This window comes from Lolium rigidum, chromosome 2, assembly GCF_022539505.1.
Source record: "Lolium rigidum isolate FL_2022 chromosome 2, APGP_CSIRO_Lrig_0.1, whole genome shotgun sequence".
NCBI classification, from domain to species: domain Eukaryota; kingdom Viridiplantae; phylum Streptophyta; class Magnoliopsida; order Poales; family Poaceae; genus Lolium; species Lolium rigidum.
In genome coordinates, this window is record NC_061509.1 from 141,402,180 (window position 1) to 141,420,354 (window position 18,175).

The window sequence follows — 18,175 nt, forward strand, 5'->3', positions numbered from 1 at the left end:
GAGGCCCCAAGTGGACGGCTTTGGAGGATCTTTGTCTGTGCGAGTCGTGGGCGACGGTGAGCCATGACTCCATCATCGGCGCCAACCAAAAACACGGGAAGTATTGGGCGAGAATCAAAGCCGAGTTCGATGAGCGCAAGCTCATGAAGAGCGACTACAACAAAGTGACAATGAAGAGGAGCCAAAAGGCAATGTCGACGCGATGGGCCATCATCCAGGCGTCGGTGAACTCCTTCCATGGATACCATCAGGAATTACTGACCAGAGCCGAGAGCGGCGCCGACCTCTCCCAAATGGTACGACTCTTTCTTCCATAATCTGTAGCGCCTACATTGTATTCGATGAAATGATTCCGCTTCCTTTGGCTAGTTTGATAGGGCCATGGAGGTTTACGCGAGGAACTCGGATGGGCATAAGTCGTTCGCGCTGATGCATTGCTATACCAAGCTCAAAGGGAATGAGAAATGGCGGTTGACGCGCCTGTCGCTGTCCAAGGGGAAGGACACCATTGATCTGGACGCGGCGTCGGCAACGTCGGCAGGGCGTCCTACTGGCAACAAGGCTGCCAAGGCCACCTTGGTCGACGCCGCGTCGTGTGAGAAGACGCAGGCGTCGATCACGAAATGCCTCGCGGACGTCTCCTCGACCTTTCTCTCCCGCGCCAAAAAGAACGACGAAAGGTGGGCGGAGCTGCTCAAGAGGCAAGCGGAGAAGTTGGAGCTCAAGAAACGCAGGGACGAAATGTCCCTGCTGAGAGCGTCGACAGAGGGAATGTCTCCCCGGACGCGGGCGGCGCACAACTTCTTCAAAGGCCAGATCCTCGACGACATCGAAGCCAAAATGGCGGCGGCCGACGCTGCGGCCGACGCGGCGGCCCAGGAAGCGGCAGCGGCAGCAACTGCGGCGCAAGAGCCGGCTGCCGTGTCTTCGACTGCTACACCATCGTCGGCCTACGCGACGGTGGCGGAGGAGACGGAGCATGCATAGCACCAGGCAGATCGCGACGAGGTCATCGTGATCGACGGGCCTGCGTCCACTCAGGATACGTCGCCGTCGACCAACCCCTTCTTCTAATTTAGCATGCACTATATGGTCTGTAATATGATCGCGCGCCTAGTACTTTGATCGCCGCTATTCTGATCGCGACGATTCGGCGGGAACGATCTCTTTTGAATGCAAAATTTGAATTTTTGATTGGGGGCGGCGTTTGGGGGACGCGACTGGGGAGCGACGTCCCCCAAAGGCGTCACGAACAAAACACGTCCCCCAAACGCTCAATCCGGCGCGGTTTGGGGGACGCTTTGGGGGACGCGGCTGGAGATGCTCTGATTGTTACGATGTGCGGGATCCATATTTTTGGATGAAAACTGTTGTGGAAGGTACAAAGGTACAATTTCTCTACGTGATGCTTATATTTGTTGATGTGCTTGTAAAAAAATTACTTTTGCGCTTCCATGTGAAGATCGCGTACAATTATAGTGTTCCGCCTTTTTTGCTTGGAATGCTTCTCCCACTAACATGTTCTTCCATAGGGTATTTGGATATTTCTGACGATTCAACATGATTTGGTCGCAAATCGCATTTATCTCAAAGAAATCTTCTCAGTATTTTCGCGGCAACCGCATGGGGTTTTATCTAGTCCAGTTTCGAAAGAAGCAAACCCCGCCGAAATCTTGCTTCATAAGGCAGCGGCACGACGTAAATAGTTGCTCAGCGACCGTTTTCGTCCGCCGTGACCGGAAATGCGTGTGGGGTCTGCTCCAGCGGGACGACGCAAAGTGATCGTGCGAAGACGCAAACCTGGCCCAAATATGCGTTAGGTTTGCGTCTCCACGAACGCTGCGCGGACGCGCCGAGCGTCCTCCATTTCTTACCCGGTCCCGCAAGTCAGGGACAATGAAATCGACCACTTCGATTTGCTTCTTTTCCCCCTTCTTTGCTGCCCTAGTGCGACGCCACCATCCCAGCCCCACCCACCGCATCCCCGCAATACTCGCCGTCAGCTCCGTTGTTGCTGCGCGGGAGAGCAGGATCGTACTCGGGCTTGGCTCCGCCGCGTACCTGCCGGCTGTTTTGGGGCCAAACGTTGCCGGTTGCGCCGTCCGGCCTCGTCGCCCACGACCTGTTCGGTCAATTGCGTCGGTAGGTTTCTTACTCGTGTTTTTGGCGCTATTGTGCGCAACCATTGATCCGCAATTCGTACTCACGCAGATGGACATGTGGCAGAGGTTGGACAAGTTCCACGCGGAGGTCATTGACTCCTCTTCAGACGAGGAGTCTGATCAGTCGACGCAGACATTGGCAAGTACTGCGGCCTTCATGATCCACGAGTTCACCTCAAACCCGGGGCCGGAGCACCGGGACTCTGTGAAGAGGCGCTCCAAAAACCTGCCGCGCAACAAAGTGGAAGGGCAGGCCCGCCTCCACAAGGACTACTTCCACCTCACCAATCCGGTGTTCCCGGAAAAACTCTTCCGGCGCCGGTACAGGATGTTAAGGGACTTGTTCTTGGTCATTCTACGGGGCGTCAGAAACTATGACCCGTACTTCCAATGCAGGCCCGATGGAACAGGTGCGCTAGGCTTCACCTCGTACCAAAAATGCTCCGCGGCTATTCGCATGCTCTCATATGAAATGGTTGCGGATATATTCGATGAGTATCTTCGAATAGGTGAGAGCATCTGCCTTGAGACAATGTACAGGTTTTGCCGAGCCGTGATTGGCGTGTTCGGAGCGTATTACTGTATGGAGCCAACTGTTGAGGATACAAGGCGGCTCCTGTCTATCAACGAGTATAGAGGGTTCCCATGAATGATTGGCAGCATAGATTGCATGCATTGGGAGTTGAAAAACTGTCCATTTGGATGGCAGGGTGCGTACAGCGCGCATGAGGAGGGACGGACTGTCATTCTTGAAGCTGTCATATCTCAAGATTTATGGATTTGACATTCACTCTTTGGCATGGCCGGTTCCAACAATGATATCAATGTGTTGCACCGATCACCGTTCAACCGGCTCATGCAAGGCAAAGCTCCCCGGGTGAGCTATGAGATCAATGGAAATGCATATGACAAGCCATATTATCTTGCTGATGGCATCTACCCTGACTGAGCCACATTGGTGAAGACTGTCCGTAATCTAAACTCCGAGAAGACGAGGAGGTTTGCCAAGATGCAAGAGGCTTGCAGGAAAGATGTGGAGCGCGGATTTGGTGTGCTCCAATCTCGGTGGGCAATTGTCCGTCACCCGGCAAGAACATGGTCCCTGAAGACCATGCATGAGGTGATGACATGCTGCGTGATCATGCACAACATGATCATTGAGAACGAGCGTTCTGATAGCCGCAATGAGAACCACTGGGAATTCCAATGTGAGCTGGTGGCGCCACTTCCTGGAGCTTCATCTTGGCAGGACTATTTACATATCAATGTAGAATTAACTAACGAGAACGTCTGCAAACAGCTGCAGACGGATCTGATTGAGCATCAATGGACATTGGCTGGCCATGAAGATCATGCCTAGAGAAATAATATCTTATTTTCATGTAGACTTTTAAAAATTTAAATGTAATAAGTATAACTTCGTTGAATTTCTTATTTTGTTGTTTCGAAACTTCATAATTGATGCAAACGCCGAAATGCGTCGGGCCGCTGAAGCCACCCCTAGATGCAAACGGACGCGCGGACAAAAACGGTCTGTCTCGCGTCCGCCGCGTGACACAAACAGACATTTCGGACGTCCGAAATAGTCGCTCCGCTGGAGATGCCCTAACTAGACCGCATGTGTCACCATACCGAACCTGCCTCATGATTCATCACCTGCCTCATGGACATGGACATCACATTTAAAAAGGAAAAAAAGGAAACTTGCGTAATGGTTGGTTGTGTATTCAGAGGGTTTGCTCTCCCTATCGGCAATCGTCACATGTCGTGAACACCAGGCGCGTCATCTTCGACTTCGACTTCAACATCAGCCATAGTTTTGTTGTCTTGAGCTCGAGCAGCCAAGCCGCGCCATGCCCGCAGGCCCTTGTGCACGTTCTCGCTGTCGTCGGCGCGGTCGCGGAAGGTCTCCGCGTCGTCCTTCATGCTCAAGATGCTGGATAGGACCAGCTCCTTCTTCCACTCCTCCAACGGCGCGAAGTCACAGTACTTCTCCCCGAACTCGTACATTTTCTGATCATCATACAGGTTACCAATGGATTCATGCATTCTTACTGATCGATGAATTTGAATGGATATGCATATGTATATGTACAAAAGCGCACCAGAGGTTCGACGCCGCCGATGTTATGCGTGAGTTTCCTCGGCACGCCGGCTGCCTCCCTGGCACGGTAGTGCTCTTCCACGGACCGCAGCATCTCCTCCTCCGGTGGCAGCGCGCGGCGGCTGGACAACACCTGCGCGACCCACCTCGCTTGCCTCTCGAAGAACCACGGCACCAGGATCTTCCGCGGCACGCCCACGAAGGAGAGCGACGGCGCCAGCGACGGCGGGAACACGTGCTCGAACAGCGGGCCGACCACCTCGTCCTCGACCGCCACCGCCCCGCCCGTGTCCAGGAACGGGAACGAGTAGCCGTACCCCGTGCAGTAGATGACCGTGTCGGCGAGCACCGAGGAGCCGTCCGCGAACTCGACACGGCCGTCGGCGTGCAGCCGGCGTGTCCGCGGGTGGAGGCGCAACACGTCGCCGTGGCTCGCCAGCATCCTGGACATGGCAGGCGTGGTGGCTTCCTCCGCGGAGGAGGAGTTGGCGGTGAGGTGCACCTCCCTGGCGACTTGGCAGAGGTCCAGCGCGATGTCCTTGCCGCTGTCCCCGCACCCGACCACCACCACCGTCTCTCCCTGGAACGGCTCAGGCGTCCGGTACGAGTGGCTGTGCAGCTGCCTACGCCCCCACTCCTCCATGCCTTGGATGCGCGGGAGCACCGGCTGCGAGTAGTGGCCGGTGGCCACCACCACGGCGTCGAACACCTCGTCTTGCGCGTCGTCGTCCGTGCCGGTGCTCACCGACCTCACCGCCCACTGGCGCGTCGTCGATGTCGGCGCCGCGGCTGCGACGCGCAGAACACGGGTGTTGAGCCTGACGGCGTCCATGAGCCCGAACGCGTCGCAAAAGTCGCGGAGGTAGCAGTGCACCTCGCGGTGGCCGGGGAAGCGTCGCGGGTCGCGGCCGTCGTCCCCGTCCCTGGGCACGAACTGGAAGTCGGAGAAGCCCATAGCCTCCCGCGGGCTGATGAGACGGAGGCAGGCGTAGATGCTACCGGGCACGCGCACCGACACAGCGGCGCCGAGCGGGTCGTCGCCGTCGGTCCTCGGGTCGTAAAGCCACTGCCCGCCGACGTCGCCGCTCTGCTCCATCACCGTCACGGCGTGCCCCTCTCGCCGCAGCTCCCGCGCGGCCGCCAGACCGGCCATGCCGCCCCCAACCACGCACACCTTCTTGGAATGCAGCTGCTGCTGTAGCGCCGGCAGCGTGCCGTCGCCAGCGACCATGTCGATCGATTGGCACTGGAGTTTGGTAGTACTACTACAATGGAAAGGTTGACCGCTGGAGACTTTGCTTTGGGTTTCAGGACCAGGGCGATGGCTCGATAAGTTTCCTAGGCAGAGTCTGAAAGTGTGCACCTTGACTAGCATCGTTTCTTGGTCGTCTTTTTTTATTTCTGGCTTCGTCATATTCGTTCAATCCTGACGAAGACAAAATGCGTCACGCGAAATTAGTCGGCACGATCACATTTACATGTGTTGTGCTTTGTTTTATAGGATGGCCATAGACAAACAATCTTACAGCATCCCACCGTCGGCCCCGATAGCTATGTGGAGATCGGAGTAGTTTTTGAGCTCACACCGACGCGCTCCAAAAAGCGTTGGCGCAGTTTCGAGTCCAATAGAAATGTTGGTAACCACATACCGGTCTCTTCACAAAGGGCGCGAATCAGGCGCGCCGACGCCAAGCTCTACGGGGTTTCACGGGTAGGGCCGCCTTGGTAACGACTCAACGGCCGGCGGCATCATAAATACGACGACTTGTATGCTCTATGGCCGGTCGACGATGAAGCCAGCGGTTCTCCATGCGCAGATGCCACCGTAAATGCGGATGGCTTGGATGCTCTACAGCGAGTTGGCACATCTTACTTAGTGCGTCCTCCATCACGCTATCCTCTCCTTTCCTCTCCACCACCGTCGCATTCCTCTACAGAACAATACTGCGGCGGTTGTTTACGACGTACTCGATGCTTCGCCGTAACGGCCGCATGCCGCCATCGACGCCGCAACCACCACCGCAGCCCGACGCCGAGTTCGACTTCAACTCCGAGGACTCTGGCGACTCTTAGTTCGACGAGTGGGACGAAGCGTTCATAGCAGACTCAGAAGCTGAGGCGACGGAGGAGGAGGAGGCGCAGTGGGGCGAGCAACAACAGGTCCCCGACGACCCAGAGCAGGCAGCAATCGTAACCTCTTTCAACACGCAGTTCTTCCGGAGGCTGAAGGAGGAAGGGCGCGAGTTCATCAACGATGCCAACTTCGAGCACGCCGTCGTGATCTCGCGCCAGCGGGCGGCCACGGAGGAGGTAGGACATCTCCTCATGGCGGCCGAACGACAGAAACTGCTTGAGCTCAGCGCTCAGCGCAAGGCCGAGGTGTCTCACCAGTGGCTTGCGTCTTGAGGGGGCAGCGCCACCGGCAAGCTCCAGCATCGCCGGCGGCCATGCTCCACCGCCATATGCTAGAAGCAAGGACGAAGAAGTGGGCACAGATGCAGGCGGCAAAGGGGAAGAACGATGATGAGGCATGTAGGGATTACGTTGCATAGAAAACAAAAAATTTCCTACCGCGAACACGCAATCCAAGCCAAGATGCAATCTAGAAGACGGTAGCAACGAGGAGATTAACGAGTCTCACCCTTGAAGAGATTCCAAAGCCTACAAGATGAGGCTCTTGTTGCTGCGGTAGACGTTCACTTGCCGCTTGCAAAAGCGCGTACGAACGGGCAGCACCTCCGTACTCGGTCACACGTTCGGTTGTTGATGAAGACGACGTCCACCTCCCCGTTCCAGCGGGCAGCGGAAGTAGTAGCTCCTCTTGAATCCAACAGCACGACGGCGTGGTGTCGGTGGTGGTGGAGAAATCCGGCGGAGCTTCGCTAAGCGTGCGGGTAGTGGAGGAGCGGGGCGGCTAGGGTTTGGGGAGAGGGGGCGCCGGCCATCTAGGGGGTGCAGCCACCTTGGTGGTTGTTGGGGTGGCCGGCCCCCTCCCCTTGGCCCTCATTATATAGGTGGAAGCCCCAAGTGTTGGACTACAAGTCTCCGAATAAGACCCGAACCCAAAACCTTCCATGTGAGGCCTTGTTTGGTACTAGAGTTTTCGTGGGGATTAGCGGGGATAATCCGCTCGAAATTTTAAATCCCCACTTATCCCCAATGCATGTTTGGTGCTAGAGTATGAGAGAGTTTAATCCCCACTTTTCCCCCAAATTTTAGTGTAATTTTTTCAATCCCCAATACTCTACCCATACCTAGTGGATTGGGGATGGGGTTTTGGGGGGATTGGGTGACAGTAGTAATTCACCCAATACTCTAGAGTATTATCCCCAGTAATCCTCACTGATACACTAGTACCAAACAAGGCCTGATAGGGAAACCTACCCAAGGTGGGAATCCCACTTGTGGTGGGATTCCCCCCTTCCATGTGGGGGGGTGGCCGACCCCCATAGGGGGAGTCCACTTGGGACTCCTCCCCCTCTAGGGTTGGCCGGCCATGGAGGCGGAGTCCCTCCGGGACTCCACCTCCCTTGGTGGGTTCTTCCGGACTTTTCTAGAACCTTCTAGAACCTTCCATAGAACCTTCCGGATCATTTTAAATCTCATAAAATGACTTCCTATATATGAATCTTATTCTCCGACCATTCCGAACTCCTCGTGATGTACGGGATCTCATCCGGACTCCGAACAAATGTTCGAACTCCATTCCATATTCAAGTTCTACCATTTCAACATCCAACTTTAAGTGTGTCACCCTACGGTTCGCGAACTATGCGGACATGGTTGAGTACTCACTCCGACCAATAACCAATAGCGGGATCCGGAGATCCATAATGGCTCCCACATATTCAACGATGACTTTAGTGATCGAATGAACCATTCACATACGATACCAATTCCCTTTGTCACGCGATATTTTACTTGTCCGAGGTTTGATCATCGGTATCACTCTATACCTTGTTCAACCTCGTCTCCTGACAAGTACTCTTTACTCGTACCGTGGTATGTGGTCTCTTATGAACTCATTCATATGATTGCAAGACATTAGATGACATTCCACCGAGAGGGCCCAGAGTATATCTATCCGTCATCGGGATGGACAAATCCCACTGTTGATCCATATGCCTCAACTCATACTTTCCGGATACTTAATCCCACCTTTATAACCACCCATTTACGCAATGGCGTTTAGTGTAATCAAAGTACCTTTCGGTATAAGTGATTTACATGATCTCATGGTCATAAGGACTAGGTAACTATGTATCGAAAGCTTATAGCAAATAACTTAATGACGTGATCTTATGCTACGCTTAATTGGGTGTGTCCATTACATCATTCATATAATGACATAACCTTGTTATTAATAACATCCAATGTTCATGATTATGAAACTAATCATCCATTAATCAACAAGCAAGTTAAGAGGCATACTAGGGACTCTTTGTTGTTTACATATCACACATGTACTAATGTTTCGGTTAATACAATTATAGCATGACATATAAACATTTATCATAAACATAAAGATATATAATAACCACTTTTATTATTGCCTCTTGGGCATATCTCCTTCGACCTCCCACTTGCACTAGAGTCAATAATCTAGATTACATTGTAATATACCTAACACCCATGGCATTCTGGTGTTGGTCATGCTTTGTCCTAGGGAGAGCTTTAGTCAACGGATCTGCTACATTCAGATCAGTGTGTACTTTGCAAATCTTTACTTCTCCATCTTCGATGTACTCGCGAATCGAGTGGTAACGCAGCTTGATATGCTTCAGCCTCTTGTGTGACCTTGGCTCTTGTGTATTGGCGATGGCACCCATGTTATCACAGTAAATGATTAATGGGTCCAATGCACTAGGAACCACACCGAGATCTACAATGAACCTCTTCATCCATACCGCTTCGATGAAGCCTCCGAAGCCGCTATGTACTCGATTCCCGTTGAAGACTTCGCCACCGTGCACCGCTTTGAGCTTGCCCAGCCTATCGCAAAGCACCATTCAATATAAACACGTACCCGGACCGTGACTTAGAGTCATCAGGATCAGTGTTCCAACTTGCATTGGTGTAACCATTTACAACGAGCTCTTGGTCACCTCCATAACAAAGAAACATATCCTTAGTTCTTTTCAAGTACTTCAGGATATTCTTGACTGCTGTCCAGTGTTCCATTCCTGGATCACTTTGATATCTGCTAGTCAAACTAACACCATGCGCTATATCCGGTCTAGTACATAGCATGGCATACATGATAGATCCTACTGCCGAGACATAGGGGATATTACTCATCCTTTCTCTTTCTTCTGCCGTAGCCGGTCCTTGAGTCTTACTCAAGACCTTGCCTGGTAACATAGGTAAGAACCCTTTCTTACTTTCGTCCATTCTAAACTTCTTTAGAATCTTGTCCATATATGTACTCGTGATAGCCCTATTAGGCGTCTTGATCTATCTCTATAAATCTTGATGCCTAATATATACGATGCTTCACCAAGGTCTTTCATTGAAAAACTATTATTCAAATAACCTTTAACACCGATTAATAGTTCTATATCATTCCCGATCAATAATATGTCATCTACATATAATATCAGGAATGCTACGTGAGCTCCCACTCACTTTCTTGTAAATACGAGGCCTCTCCATGACACTGTATAAACCCGAAGTCTTTGATCACCTTATCAAAGCGTCGGTTCCAACTTCTTGATGCTTGCTTCAGTCCATAGATTGAACGCTGAAGTTTGCATACTTTGTAAGCATTTTTAGGATCGACAAAACCTTTGGGTTGTACCATATAAAACTCTTCCTCAATGTCTCCATTAAGGAACGCCGTTTTGACATCCATCTGCCAAATCTCATAATCGAAAAATGCAGCTATTGCTAACAAAATCCTCACAGATTTTGGCTTCGCTACAGGTGAGAAAGTCTCATCGTAGTCAACTCCTTGAATTTGTCGGAAACCCTTTGCGACAAGTCGAGCTTTATAGACAGTAATATTACCATCAGCATCTGTTTTTCTTTTGAAGATCCATTTATTCTCGACAGCCTTTCGGCTATCGGGTAAGTCTACCAAAGTCCATACTTTGTTATCATACATGGATCCCATTTCGGATTTCATGGCTTCTTGCCATTTGTTGGAATCTCGGGCTCATGATCGCTTCTTCATACATTGCGGGGTCCTCATCATTGTTATCCACAATCATGACATTTAGACAAGGATCATACCAATCGGGAGTGGCACGTTCCCTTGTCGATCCGCGAGGTTCGGTAGTTTCCTCGTTCGAAGTTTCATGATCATTATCATTAGCTTCCTCTCGTTGCCGGTGTAGGCGGTACAGTACAACTTCCGGTATCGCGCTACTCTGATCAACGAGTATAGATTCATCAATCTCATCGAGTTCTACTTTTCTTCCAGTCACTTCTTTAGTGAGAAATTCTTTCTCGAGAAAGGTTCCGTTCTTAGCAACAAAGATTTTGCCTTCGGATTTGTGATAGAAAGTGTACCCTATAGTTTCCTTAGGGTATCCTATGAAGACGCATTTCTCCGCTTTGGGTTCTAGCTTGTCCGGTTGTAACTTCTTTACATAGGCTTCGCAACCCCAAACTTTCAGGAACGACTGACTTAGGTTTCTTATTAAACCATAATTCATACGGTGTCGTTTCTACGGATTTTGATGGTGCTCTATTTAAAGTGAATGCGGGCTGTCTCTAATGCATAACTCCAAAATGATAACGGCAAATCCGTAAGAGACATCATAGAACGAACCATATCTAAGAGAGTTCGATTACGACGTTCGGACACACCGTTTCGTTGTGGTGTTCCCGGCGGTGTCAATTGTGAAAGTATTCCGCATTTCTTTAAATGCATGTCAAACTCATAACTCAGATATTCACCTCCACGATCAGATCGTAGAAATTTAATCTTCTTGTTACGTTGATTTTCTACTTCACTTTGGAATTCCTTAAACTTCTCGAAAGTTTTGGATTTATGTTTCATGAAATAGATATACTCATATCTACTCGGATCATCTCGTGAAGGTTAGAACATAACGATAACCACCGCGCGATGCTACACTCATTGGTCCGCACACATCGGTATGTATGATTTCCAATAAGTCGGTAGCTCGCTCCATCATACCGAGAAAATGGAGTCTTAGTCATTTTTCCCATTAGACATGCTTCGCATCTATCAAGTGACTCAAAGTCAAGTGATTCAAGTAATCCATTAGTATGGAGTTTCTTCATGCGTTTCACTCCAATATGACCAAGACGACAGTGCCACATATAAGTAGAATTATCATTCAATTTAATTCGCTTAGCATCAATGTTATGTATATGCGTATCACTATTATCGAGATCTAACAGAAATAAGCCATTCTTTTCAGGTGATCGACCATAAAAGATATTATTCATAAAAATAGAACAACCATTATTCTCAGACTTGAATGAATAACCGTCTTGCATTAAACAAGATCCAGATATAATGTTCATGCTCAACGCGGGTACAAAATAACAATTATTTAGGCTTAAAACTAATCCCGAAGGTAGATGTAGAGGAAGTGTGCCGACGAGCGATCACATCGACTTTGGATCCGTTTCCAACGGGCATCGTCACTTCATCTTTCGGTAGTCTTCGTTTATTCTTTAGTTCTCGTTTCGAGTTACAAATATGAGCAACCGAACCAGGTATCAAATACCCGTGTACTAGAACGAGAACCGATGAGATAAACATCTATAACATGTATACCGGATATACCTTCTTTCTTCTTCTTGACAAGGCCGCTCTTCGGATCAGCCGGATACTTGGAGCAATTACGCTTCCGGTGTCCCTTCTCCTTGCAGTAATAGCACTCAGCATCGAGGCTTAGGGCCGTTCTTAGGTTTCATAGGAGGCGTGGCAGCTTTCTTGCCACCCTTCTTGAATTTTCCCTTAGACTTGCCCTCGTTTCTTGAAACTCGGTGGTCTTGTTGACCATCAACACTTGGTGCTCTTTCTTGATCTCAATCTCGGCAGCTTTTAGCATGCCAAAGAGTTCGATTAACTCCTTGTTCATGTTCTCGCATATTGTAGTTCATCACAAAGTTCTTGTAACTTGGTGGCGGTGATTGAAGGACACGATTAATCCCCGATCCGTTAGGAATCACTATTCCAAAGTCACTGAGTTTCTTCGCATGCCCGGTCATGGCGAGCATGTGCTCACTAACGGAGCTGCCTTCTTCCATCATACAGCTGAAGAAATGTTTCGATGCTTCATAGCACTCCACGGCCGCATGAGTCTCAAAAATAGCTTTCAGCTCTTTCATCAACTCATGAGGATCGTGGTGCTCAAAACGTTTTTGAAGATCGGATTTCAGACTGCACAGGATGGCACACTGAACTTGAGAGTACCGAGTTTTCCGAGTCTCGTAAACAACTTTTACTTCATCGGTTTCAGTTTACGCAGGGAGGGTCACCTAGCGGTGCATCAAGCACATATTGCGGATTTCCGCCGGAGAGGAAGATCCTCACATGATGGAACCAGGTCGGTGAAGTTGCTACCGTTGCTCTTAAGTTTTTCTTTCTCTAGGAAGCCGGTTAAAATTGATTGGGGACGCCATCTCTACAACATATATTTGCAAAAGTTTAGACTAAGTTTATGACAAATTGAGTTCAAATTTTAATTCAACATAATTAAAAATCTAGGTGAACTCCCACTCAAAACAATATCCCTCGCATTGTCTTAGTGATCACACGAACCAAATCCACCGCACCTAAGTCCGATCATCACGAGACAAGGTGTGATTTCAATGGCGAACACTCAAAGTGTTCATCATATCAACCATATGATTCATGCTCTACCTTTCGGTATCACGTGTTTCGAGTCATGTCTGTACATGCTAGGCTCGTCAAGGCCACCTTAGTATCCGCATGTGCAAAAATGTCTTGCACCCGTTGTATGCACTTGTTGATTCTATCACACCCGATCATCACGAGATGCTTCGAAACGACAAGTCTTGGCAACGGTGCTACTAAGGATGAACACTTTATTATCTTGAGATTTTAGTGAGGGATCATCTTATAATGCTACCGTCGCGATCTAAGCAAAATAAGATGCATAAAAGGATTAACATCACATGCAGTTCATATGTGATATGATATGGCCCTTTTGTCTCTGTGCCTTTGATCTTCATCTCCAAAGCACGGACATGATCTCCATCATCTTCGGGCATGATCTCCATCATCGTCGGCGTAGCGTCAAGGTCAATGGCGCCGTCTTCATGATTGTCCTCCATGTAGCAACTATTACAACTACTTTGAAATACTACTCAACATGAAATTTAAAGACAACCATAAGGCTCCCGCCGGTTGCCACAATACAATAATGATCATCTCATACATATTCATCATCACATTATGGCCATATCACATCACCAAACCCCGCAAAAACAAGTTAGACGTCTCTAATTTGGTTTGCATATTTTACGTGGTTTAGGGTTTTCGAGAGAGATCTAATCTACCTACGAACATGAACCACAACGTTGATACTAATGTTGTCAATAGAAAAGTAAATTGAATCTTTACTATAGTAGGAGAGACGGACACCCGCAAAGCCTCTTATGCAATACAAGTTGCATGTTGAACGAGGAACAAGTCTCATGAACGCGGTCATGTAAAGTTAGTCCGAGCCGCTTCATCCCACTATGCCACAAAGATGCAAAGTACTCAAACTAAAGATAACAAGAGCATCAACGCCCACAAAACCATTGTGTTCTACTCGTGCAACCATCTATGCATAGACACGGCTCTGATACCACTGTAGGGATTACGTTGCATAGAAAACAAAAATTTTCCTACCGCGAACACGCAATCCAAGCCAAGATGCAATCTAGAAGACGGTAGCAACGAGGAGATTAACGAGTCTCACCCTTGAAGAGATTCCAAAGCCTACAAGATGAGGCTCTTGTTGCTGCGGTAGACGTTCACTTGCCGCTTGCAAAAGCGCGTAGAAGATCTTGATCACGGCGCCACGAACGGGCAGCACCTCCGTACTCGGTCACACGTTCGGTTGTTGATGAAGACGACGTCCACCTCCCCGTTCCAGCGGGCAGCGGAAGTAGTAGCTCCTCTTGAATCCGACAGCACGACGGCGTGGTGTCGGTGGTGGTGGAGAAATCCGGCGGAGCTTCGCTAAGCGTGCGGGAAGTGGAGGAGTGGGGCGGCTAGGGTTTGGGGAGAGGGGGCACCGGCCATCTAGGGGGTGCGGCCACCTTGGTGGTTGTTGGGGTGGCCGGCCCCCTCCCCTTGGCCCTCATTATATAGGTGGAAGCCCCAAGTGTTGGACTACAAGTCTCCGAATAAGACCCGAACCCAAAACCTTCCATGTGATAGGGAAACCTACCCAAGGTGGGAATCCCACTTGGGGTGGGATTCCCCCCTTCCATGTGGGGGGGTGGCCGGCCCCCATAGGGGGAGTCCACTTGGGACTCCCCCTCTAGGGTTGGCCGGCCATGGAGGTAGAGTCCCTCCGGGACTCCGCCTTCCTTGGTGGTTTCTTTCGGACTTTTCTAGAACCTTCTAGAACCTTCCATAGAACCTTCCGGATCATTTTAAATCTCATAAAATGACTTCCTATATATGAATCTTATTCTCCGGACCATTCCGGAACTCCTCGTGATGTCCGGGATCTCATCCGGGACTCCGAACAAATGTTTGAACTCCATTCCATATTCAAGTTCTACCATTTCAACATCCAACTTTAAGTGTGTCACCCTGATACGTCCAATTTGCATCACTATTTTATATCATAATTTGCTGTTATTCATTGATATATTTCATATTGGGACACAATACTTATGTTATTTCATCTATTTTGCATGTTTCATCATTATTGGAGGATCGAACACCGGAGCCGGGATTCTGCTGGAAAAAGCACCGTCGAACGCAATATTTCGGAAGATCAACTCGGAAGGAAATTATACCAAAAATCCTATTTTTCAAGATGACGAAGGAAGCCGGAAGGAGGAGCCGGGAGCAGCCGGGGTGGGCCCACACCCTAGGGCGGCGCGGCCCGGGCCCCGGCCGCGCCGGCCTATGGTGCAGGGGGCCCACGACCCTTTTCGCCTCCTTTTCTTCGCCAAACCCTTCGTCCCGAAGACCTAAGCCACGAGAGGGTACCTCGCGAAGAGTTACAGCCCGCCTGCGGGGCGGAGAACACCGAGAGAGAAAAGAGCTCTCCGGCGGGCGGGAATCCGCCGGGAAATTCCCTCCGGGAGGGGGAAATCGACGCCATCGACACCGTCATCGAGCTGGACATCATCGCCATCACCATCATCATCATCTCCACCATCATCATCGCCGTCATCACCGCTGGACACCGCCTCCGCCGTAGCAATTTGGGTTTGATCTTGATTGTTTGATAGGGGAAACTCTCCCGGTATCGATTTCTACTTGTTGTTGATGCTATTGAGTGAAACCATTGAACCAAGTTTATGTTCAGATTGTTATTCATCATCATATCACCTCTGATCATGTTCCGTATGATGTCTTGTGAGTAGTTCGTTTAGTTCTTGAGGACATGGGTGAAGTCTAAATGTTAGTAGTGAACTATGGTTGAGTAATATTCAATGGTGTGATATTTAAGTTGTGGTGTTATTCTTCTAGTGGTGTCATGTGAACGTCGACTACATGACACTTCACCATTTATGGGCCTAGGGGAATGCATCTTGTATTCGTTTGCTAATTGCGGGGTTGCCGGAGTGACAGAAACCTAAACCCCCGTTGGTATATCGATGCGGGAGGGATCGCAGGATCTCGAGTTTAAGGCTGTGGTTAGATTTATTCTTAATTACTTTCTTGTAGTTGCGGATGCTTGCAAGGGGTATAATCACAAGTATGTATTAGTCCTAGGAAGGGCGGTACATTAGCATAGGTTCACCCACACAACACTTATCATAACAATGAAGATTATTTAGCCGTATGTAGCGAAAGCACTAGACTAAAATCCCGTGTGTCCTCGAGAACGTTTGGTCATTATAAGTAAACAAACCGGCTTGTCCTTTGTGCTAAAAAGGATTGGGCCACTCGCTGCAATTATTACTCTCGCACTTTACATACTCGTACTTTATTCAACTGTTACATCAAACCCCCCGAATACTTGTCTCGTGAGCATTTACGGTGAATCCTTCATCGAAACTGCTTGTCAACACCTTCTGCTCCTCGTTGGGATCGACATTCTTACTTATCGAAGATACTACGATACACCCCCTATACTTGTGGGTCATCAAGACTATTTTATGGCGCCGTTGCCGGGGAGTGAAGCGCTATTGGTAAGTGGAATTGGTAAGGAAAACCTTTACTTGTTGTGCTGATTTTATTTCTGCACTGCTGCTATAAGTCATTATGGAGAGATCTTCTCTTCAATTTTTATTTGGGAAATCTACTACTACTGCAACGGTAGTGGATGAGGCGCCAGGTGAGGAAGTAATACCATATAAAATACCTATGAAAATTATTGAACGTGTTATGGATAACCGCTATGAAGGGGATGGAACTGTCCATCCCGGTGATCATTTACTATTTTTGCATGAATTATGCGGTTTATTCAAATGTGCAGGTATTGCTATGGATGAAGTGAGGAAGAAACTATTCTCTTTATCGCTGTCTGGTAAAGCGGCGCATTGGTATAAATTACTTGGATAATGGGGATTCTCTTGAATGGAATGATATTGTGCCCCGGTTTTATTCTAAGTTCTATCCTCCAAGTGAAATTCACAAGGATCGGAATCGCATATATAATTTTTGGCCTCATGATGGAGAGAGTATTGCCCAAGCTTGGGGGAGATTGAAGTCTTTAATGCTCAAATGCCCCATTCATGAGCTTCCTGGTAATGTTATTATTGATAATTTCTATGCAAGACTTTCTTTTCAAGACAAGACCTTGCTTGGATACTTCTTGTTCCGGATCATTTACACGCAACAAAGAAGAGTTTAAAAGGGACCTTCTTGATCGGATCCAAGAAAATGCTGAAGGTTGGGAGAATGACAAGGATAGAGAATCGGGTATAATTTGTGATTATAAATGCATTGAAGCTTTTATGGATACTCGATAAATTTCGTAATATGAGTGCTATATATGGTCTTGATTCTCAAGTTGGCTGTAAATCTTTATAAAGCTTTTGCCTCTCATTATGAATTGCCAAAGAAGAATTTTGATAAGTATCATGAACCGTATAAAGATAAAATTGATTCATCTATTAATAAATGCGTTGTAGTTGAAACTGCTGATCGTGTTATTCCTGAAGCTTATATTGAAAAAACTCCTTTCCCTGCTAAAATGAAAGTGTACTCTGTTATAAATAGTGCGGTTCATAAAAGTGAAAAGAAACCTGTAGAACTCTGAAGAACAAATAAAAGTTGAACTTCTCTGTTGCAATAGTTAAAGATCTTGTGACTGAAAATGTGGAGGATGGTCATATTATTTTCTGTGAAGATGCTTCTAATATTGTTTCACATCCTAATAAACCCAAACAAGCTAGTGTTCCTATGATATCTGTTAAAATTGGTGATCATTGTTATTATGGATTATGTGATATTGGTGCAAGTGTTAGTGCTATTCCGTATGAGCTTTACACGGAGATTATGCACGAAATTGATTCTTGTGAACTTGAAGATATTGATGTGGTTATTCAGCTGGCTAATAGAGAAACTATTTCTCCAATTGGTATTGTTCGAGATGTGGAAGTTTTATGCGGTAAGATTAAATATCCTGCTGACTTTTTGGTACTTGGTTCTCGTCGCTAGTGATTATTGTCCTATTATTTTTGGTAGACCTTTTCTAAATACTTGTGGAGCTATTATAGATTGCAAGAAAGAGAAAATTTTGACTAAATTCGCTGGTGAATCTTATGAGTTTAACTTCTCTAA

The 18,175-nt window shown here is 48.3% G+C and overlaps 1 protein-coding gene across 1 annotated transcript; it reads right to left on the reverse strand.

Moving 5' to 3' along the window:
• Positions 1-3,920: 3,920 nt before the first annotated feature.
• LOC124690181 (flavin-containing monooxygenase FMO GS-OX-like 8) lies at positions 3,921-5,497 on the reverse strand. Its single transcript, XM_047223602.1, has 2 exons — positions 4,268-5,497; positions 3,921-4,175 (listed from the first exon to the last, which is right to left on the reverse strand). Exons 1-2 carry the CDS (start codon positions 5,495-5,497, stop codon positions 3,921-3,923), a joined length of 1,485 nt encoding a protein of 494 aa, XP_047079558.1.
• Positions 5,498-18,175: the final 12,678 nt, after the last annotated feature.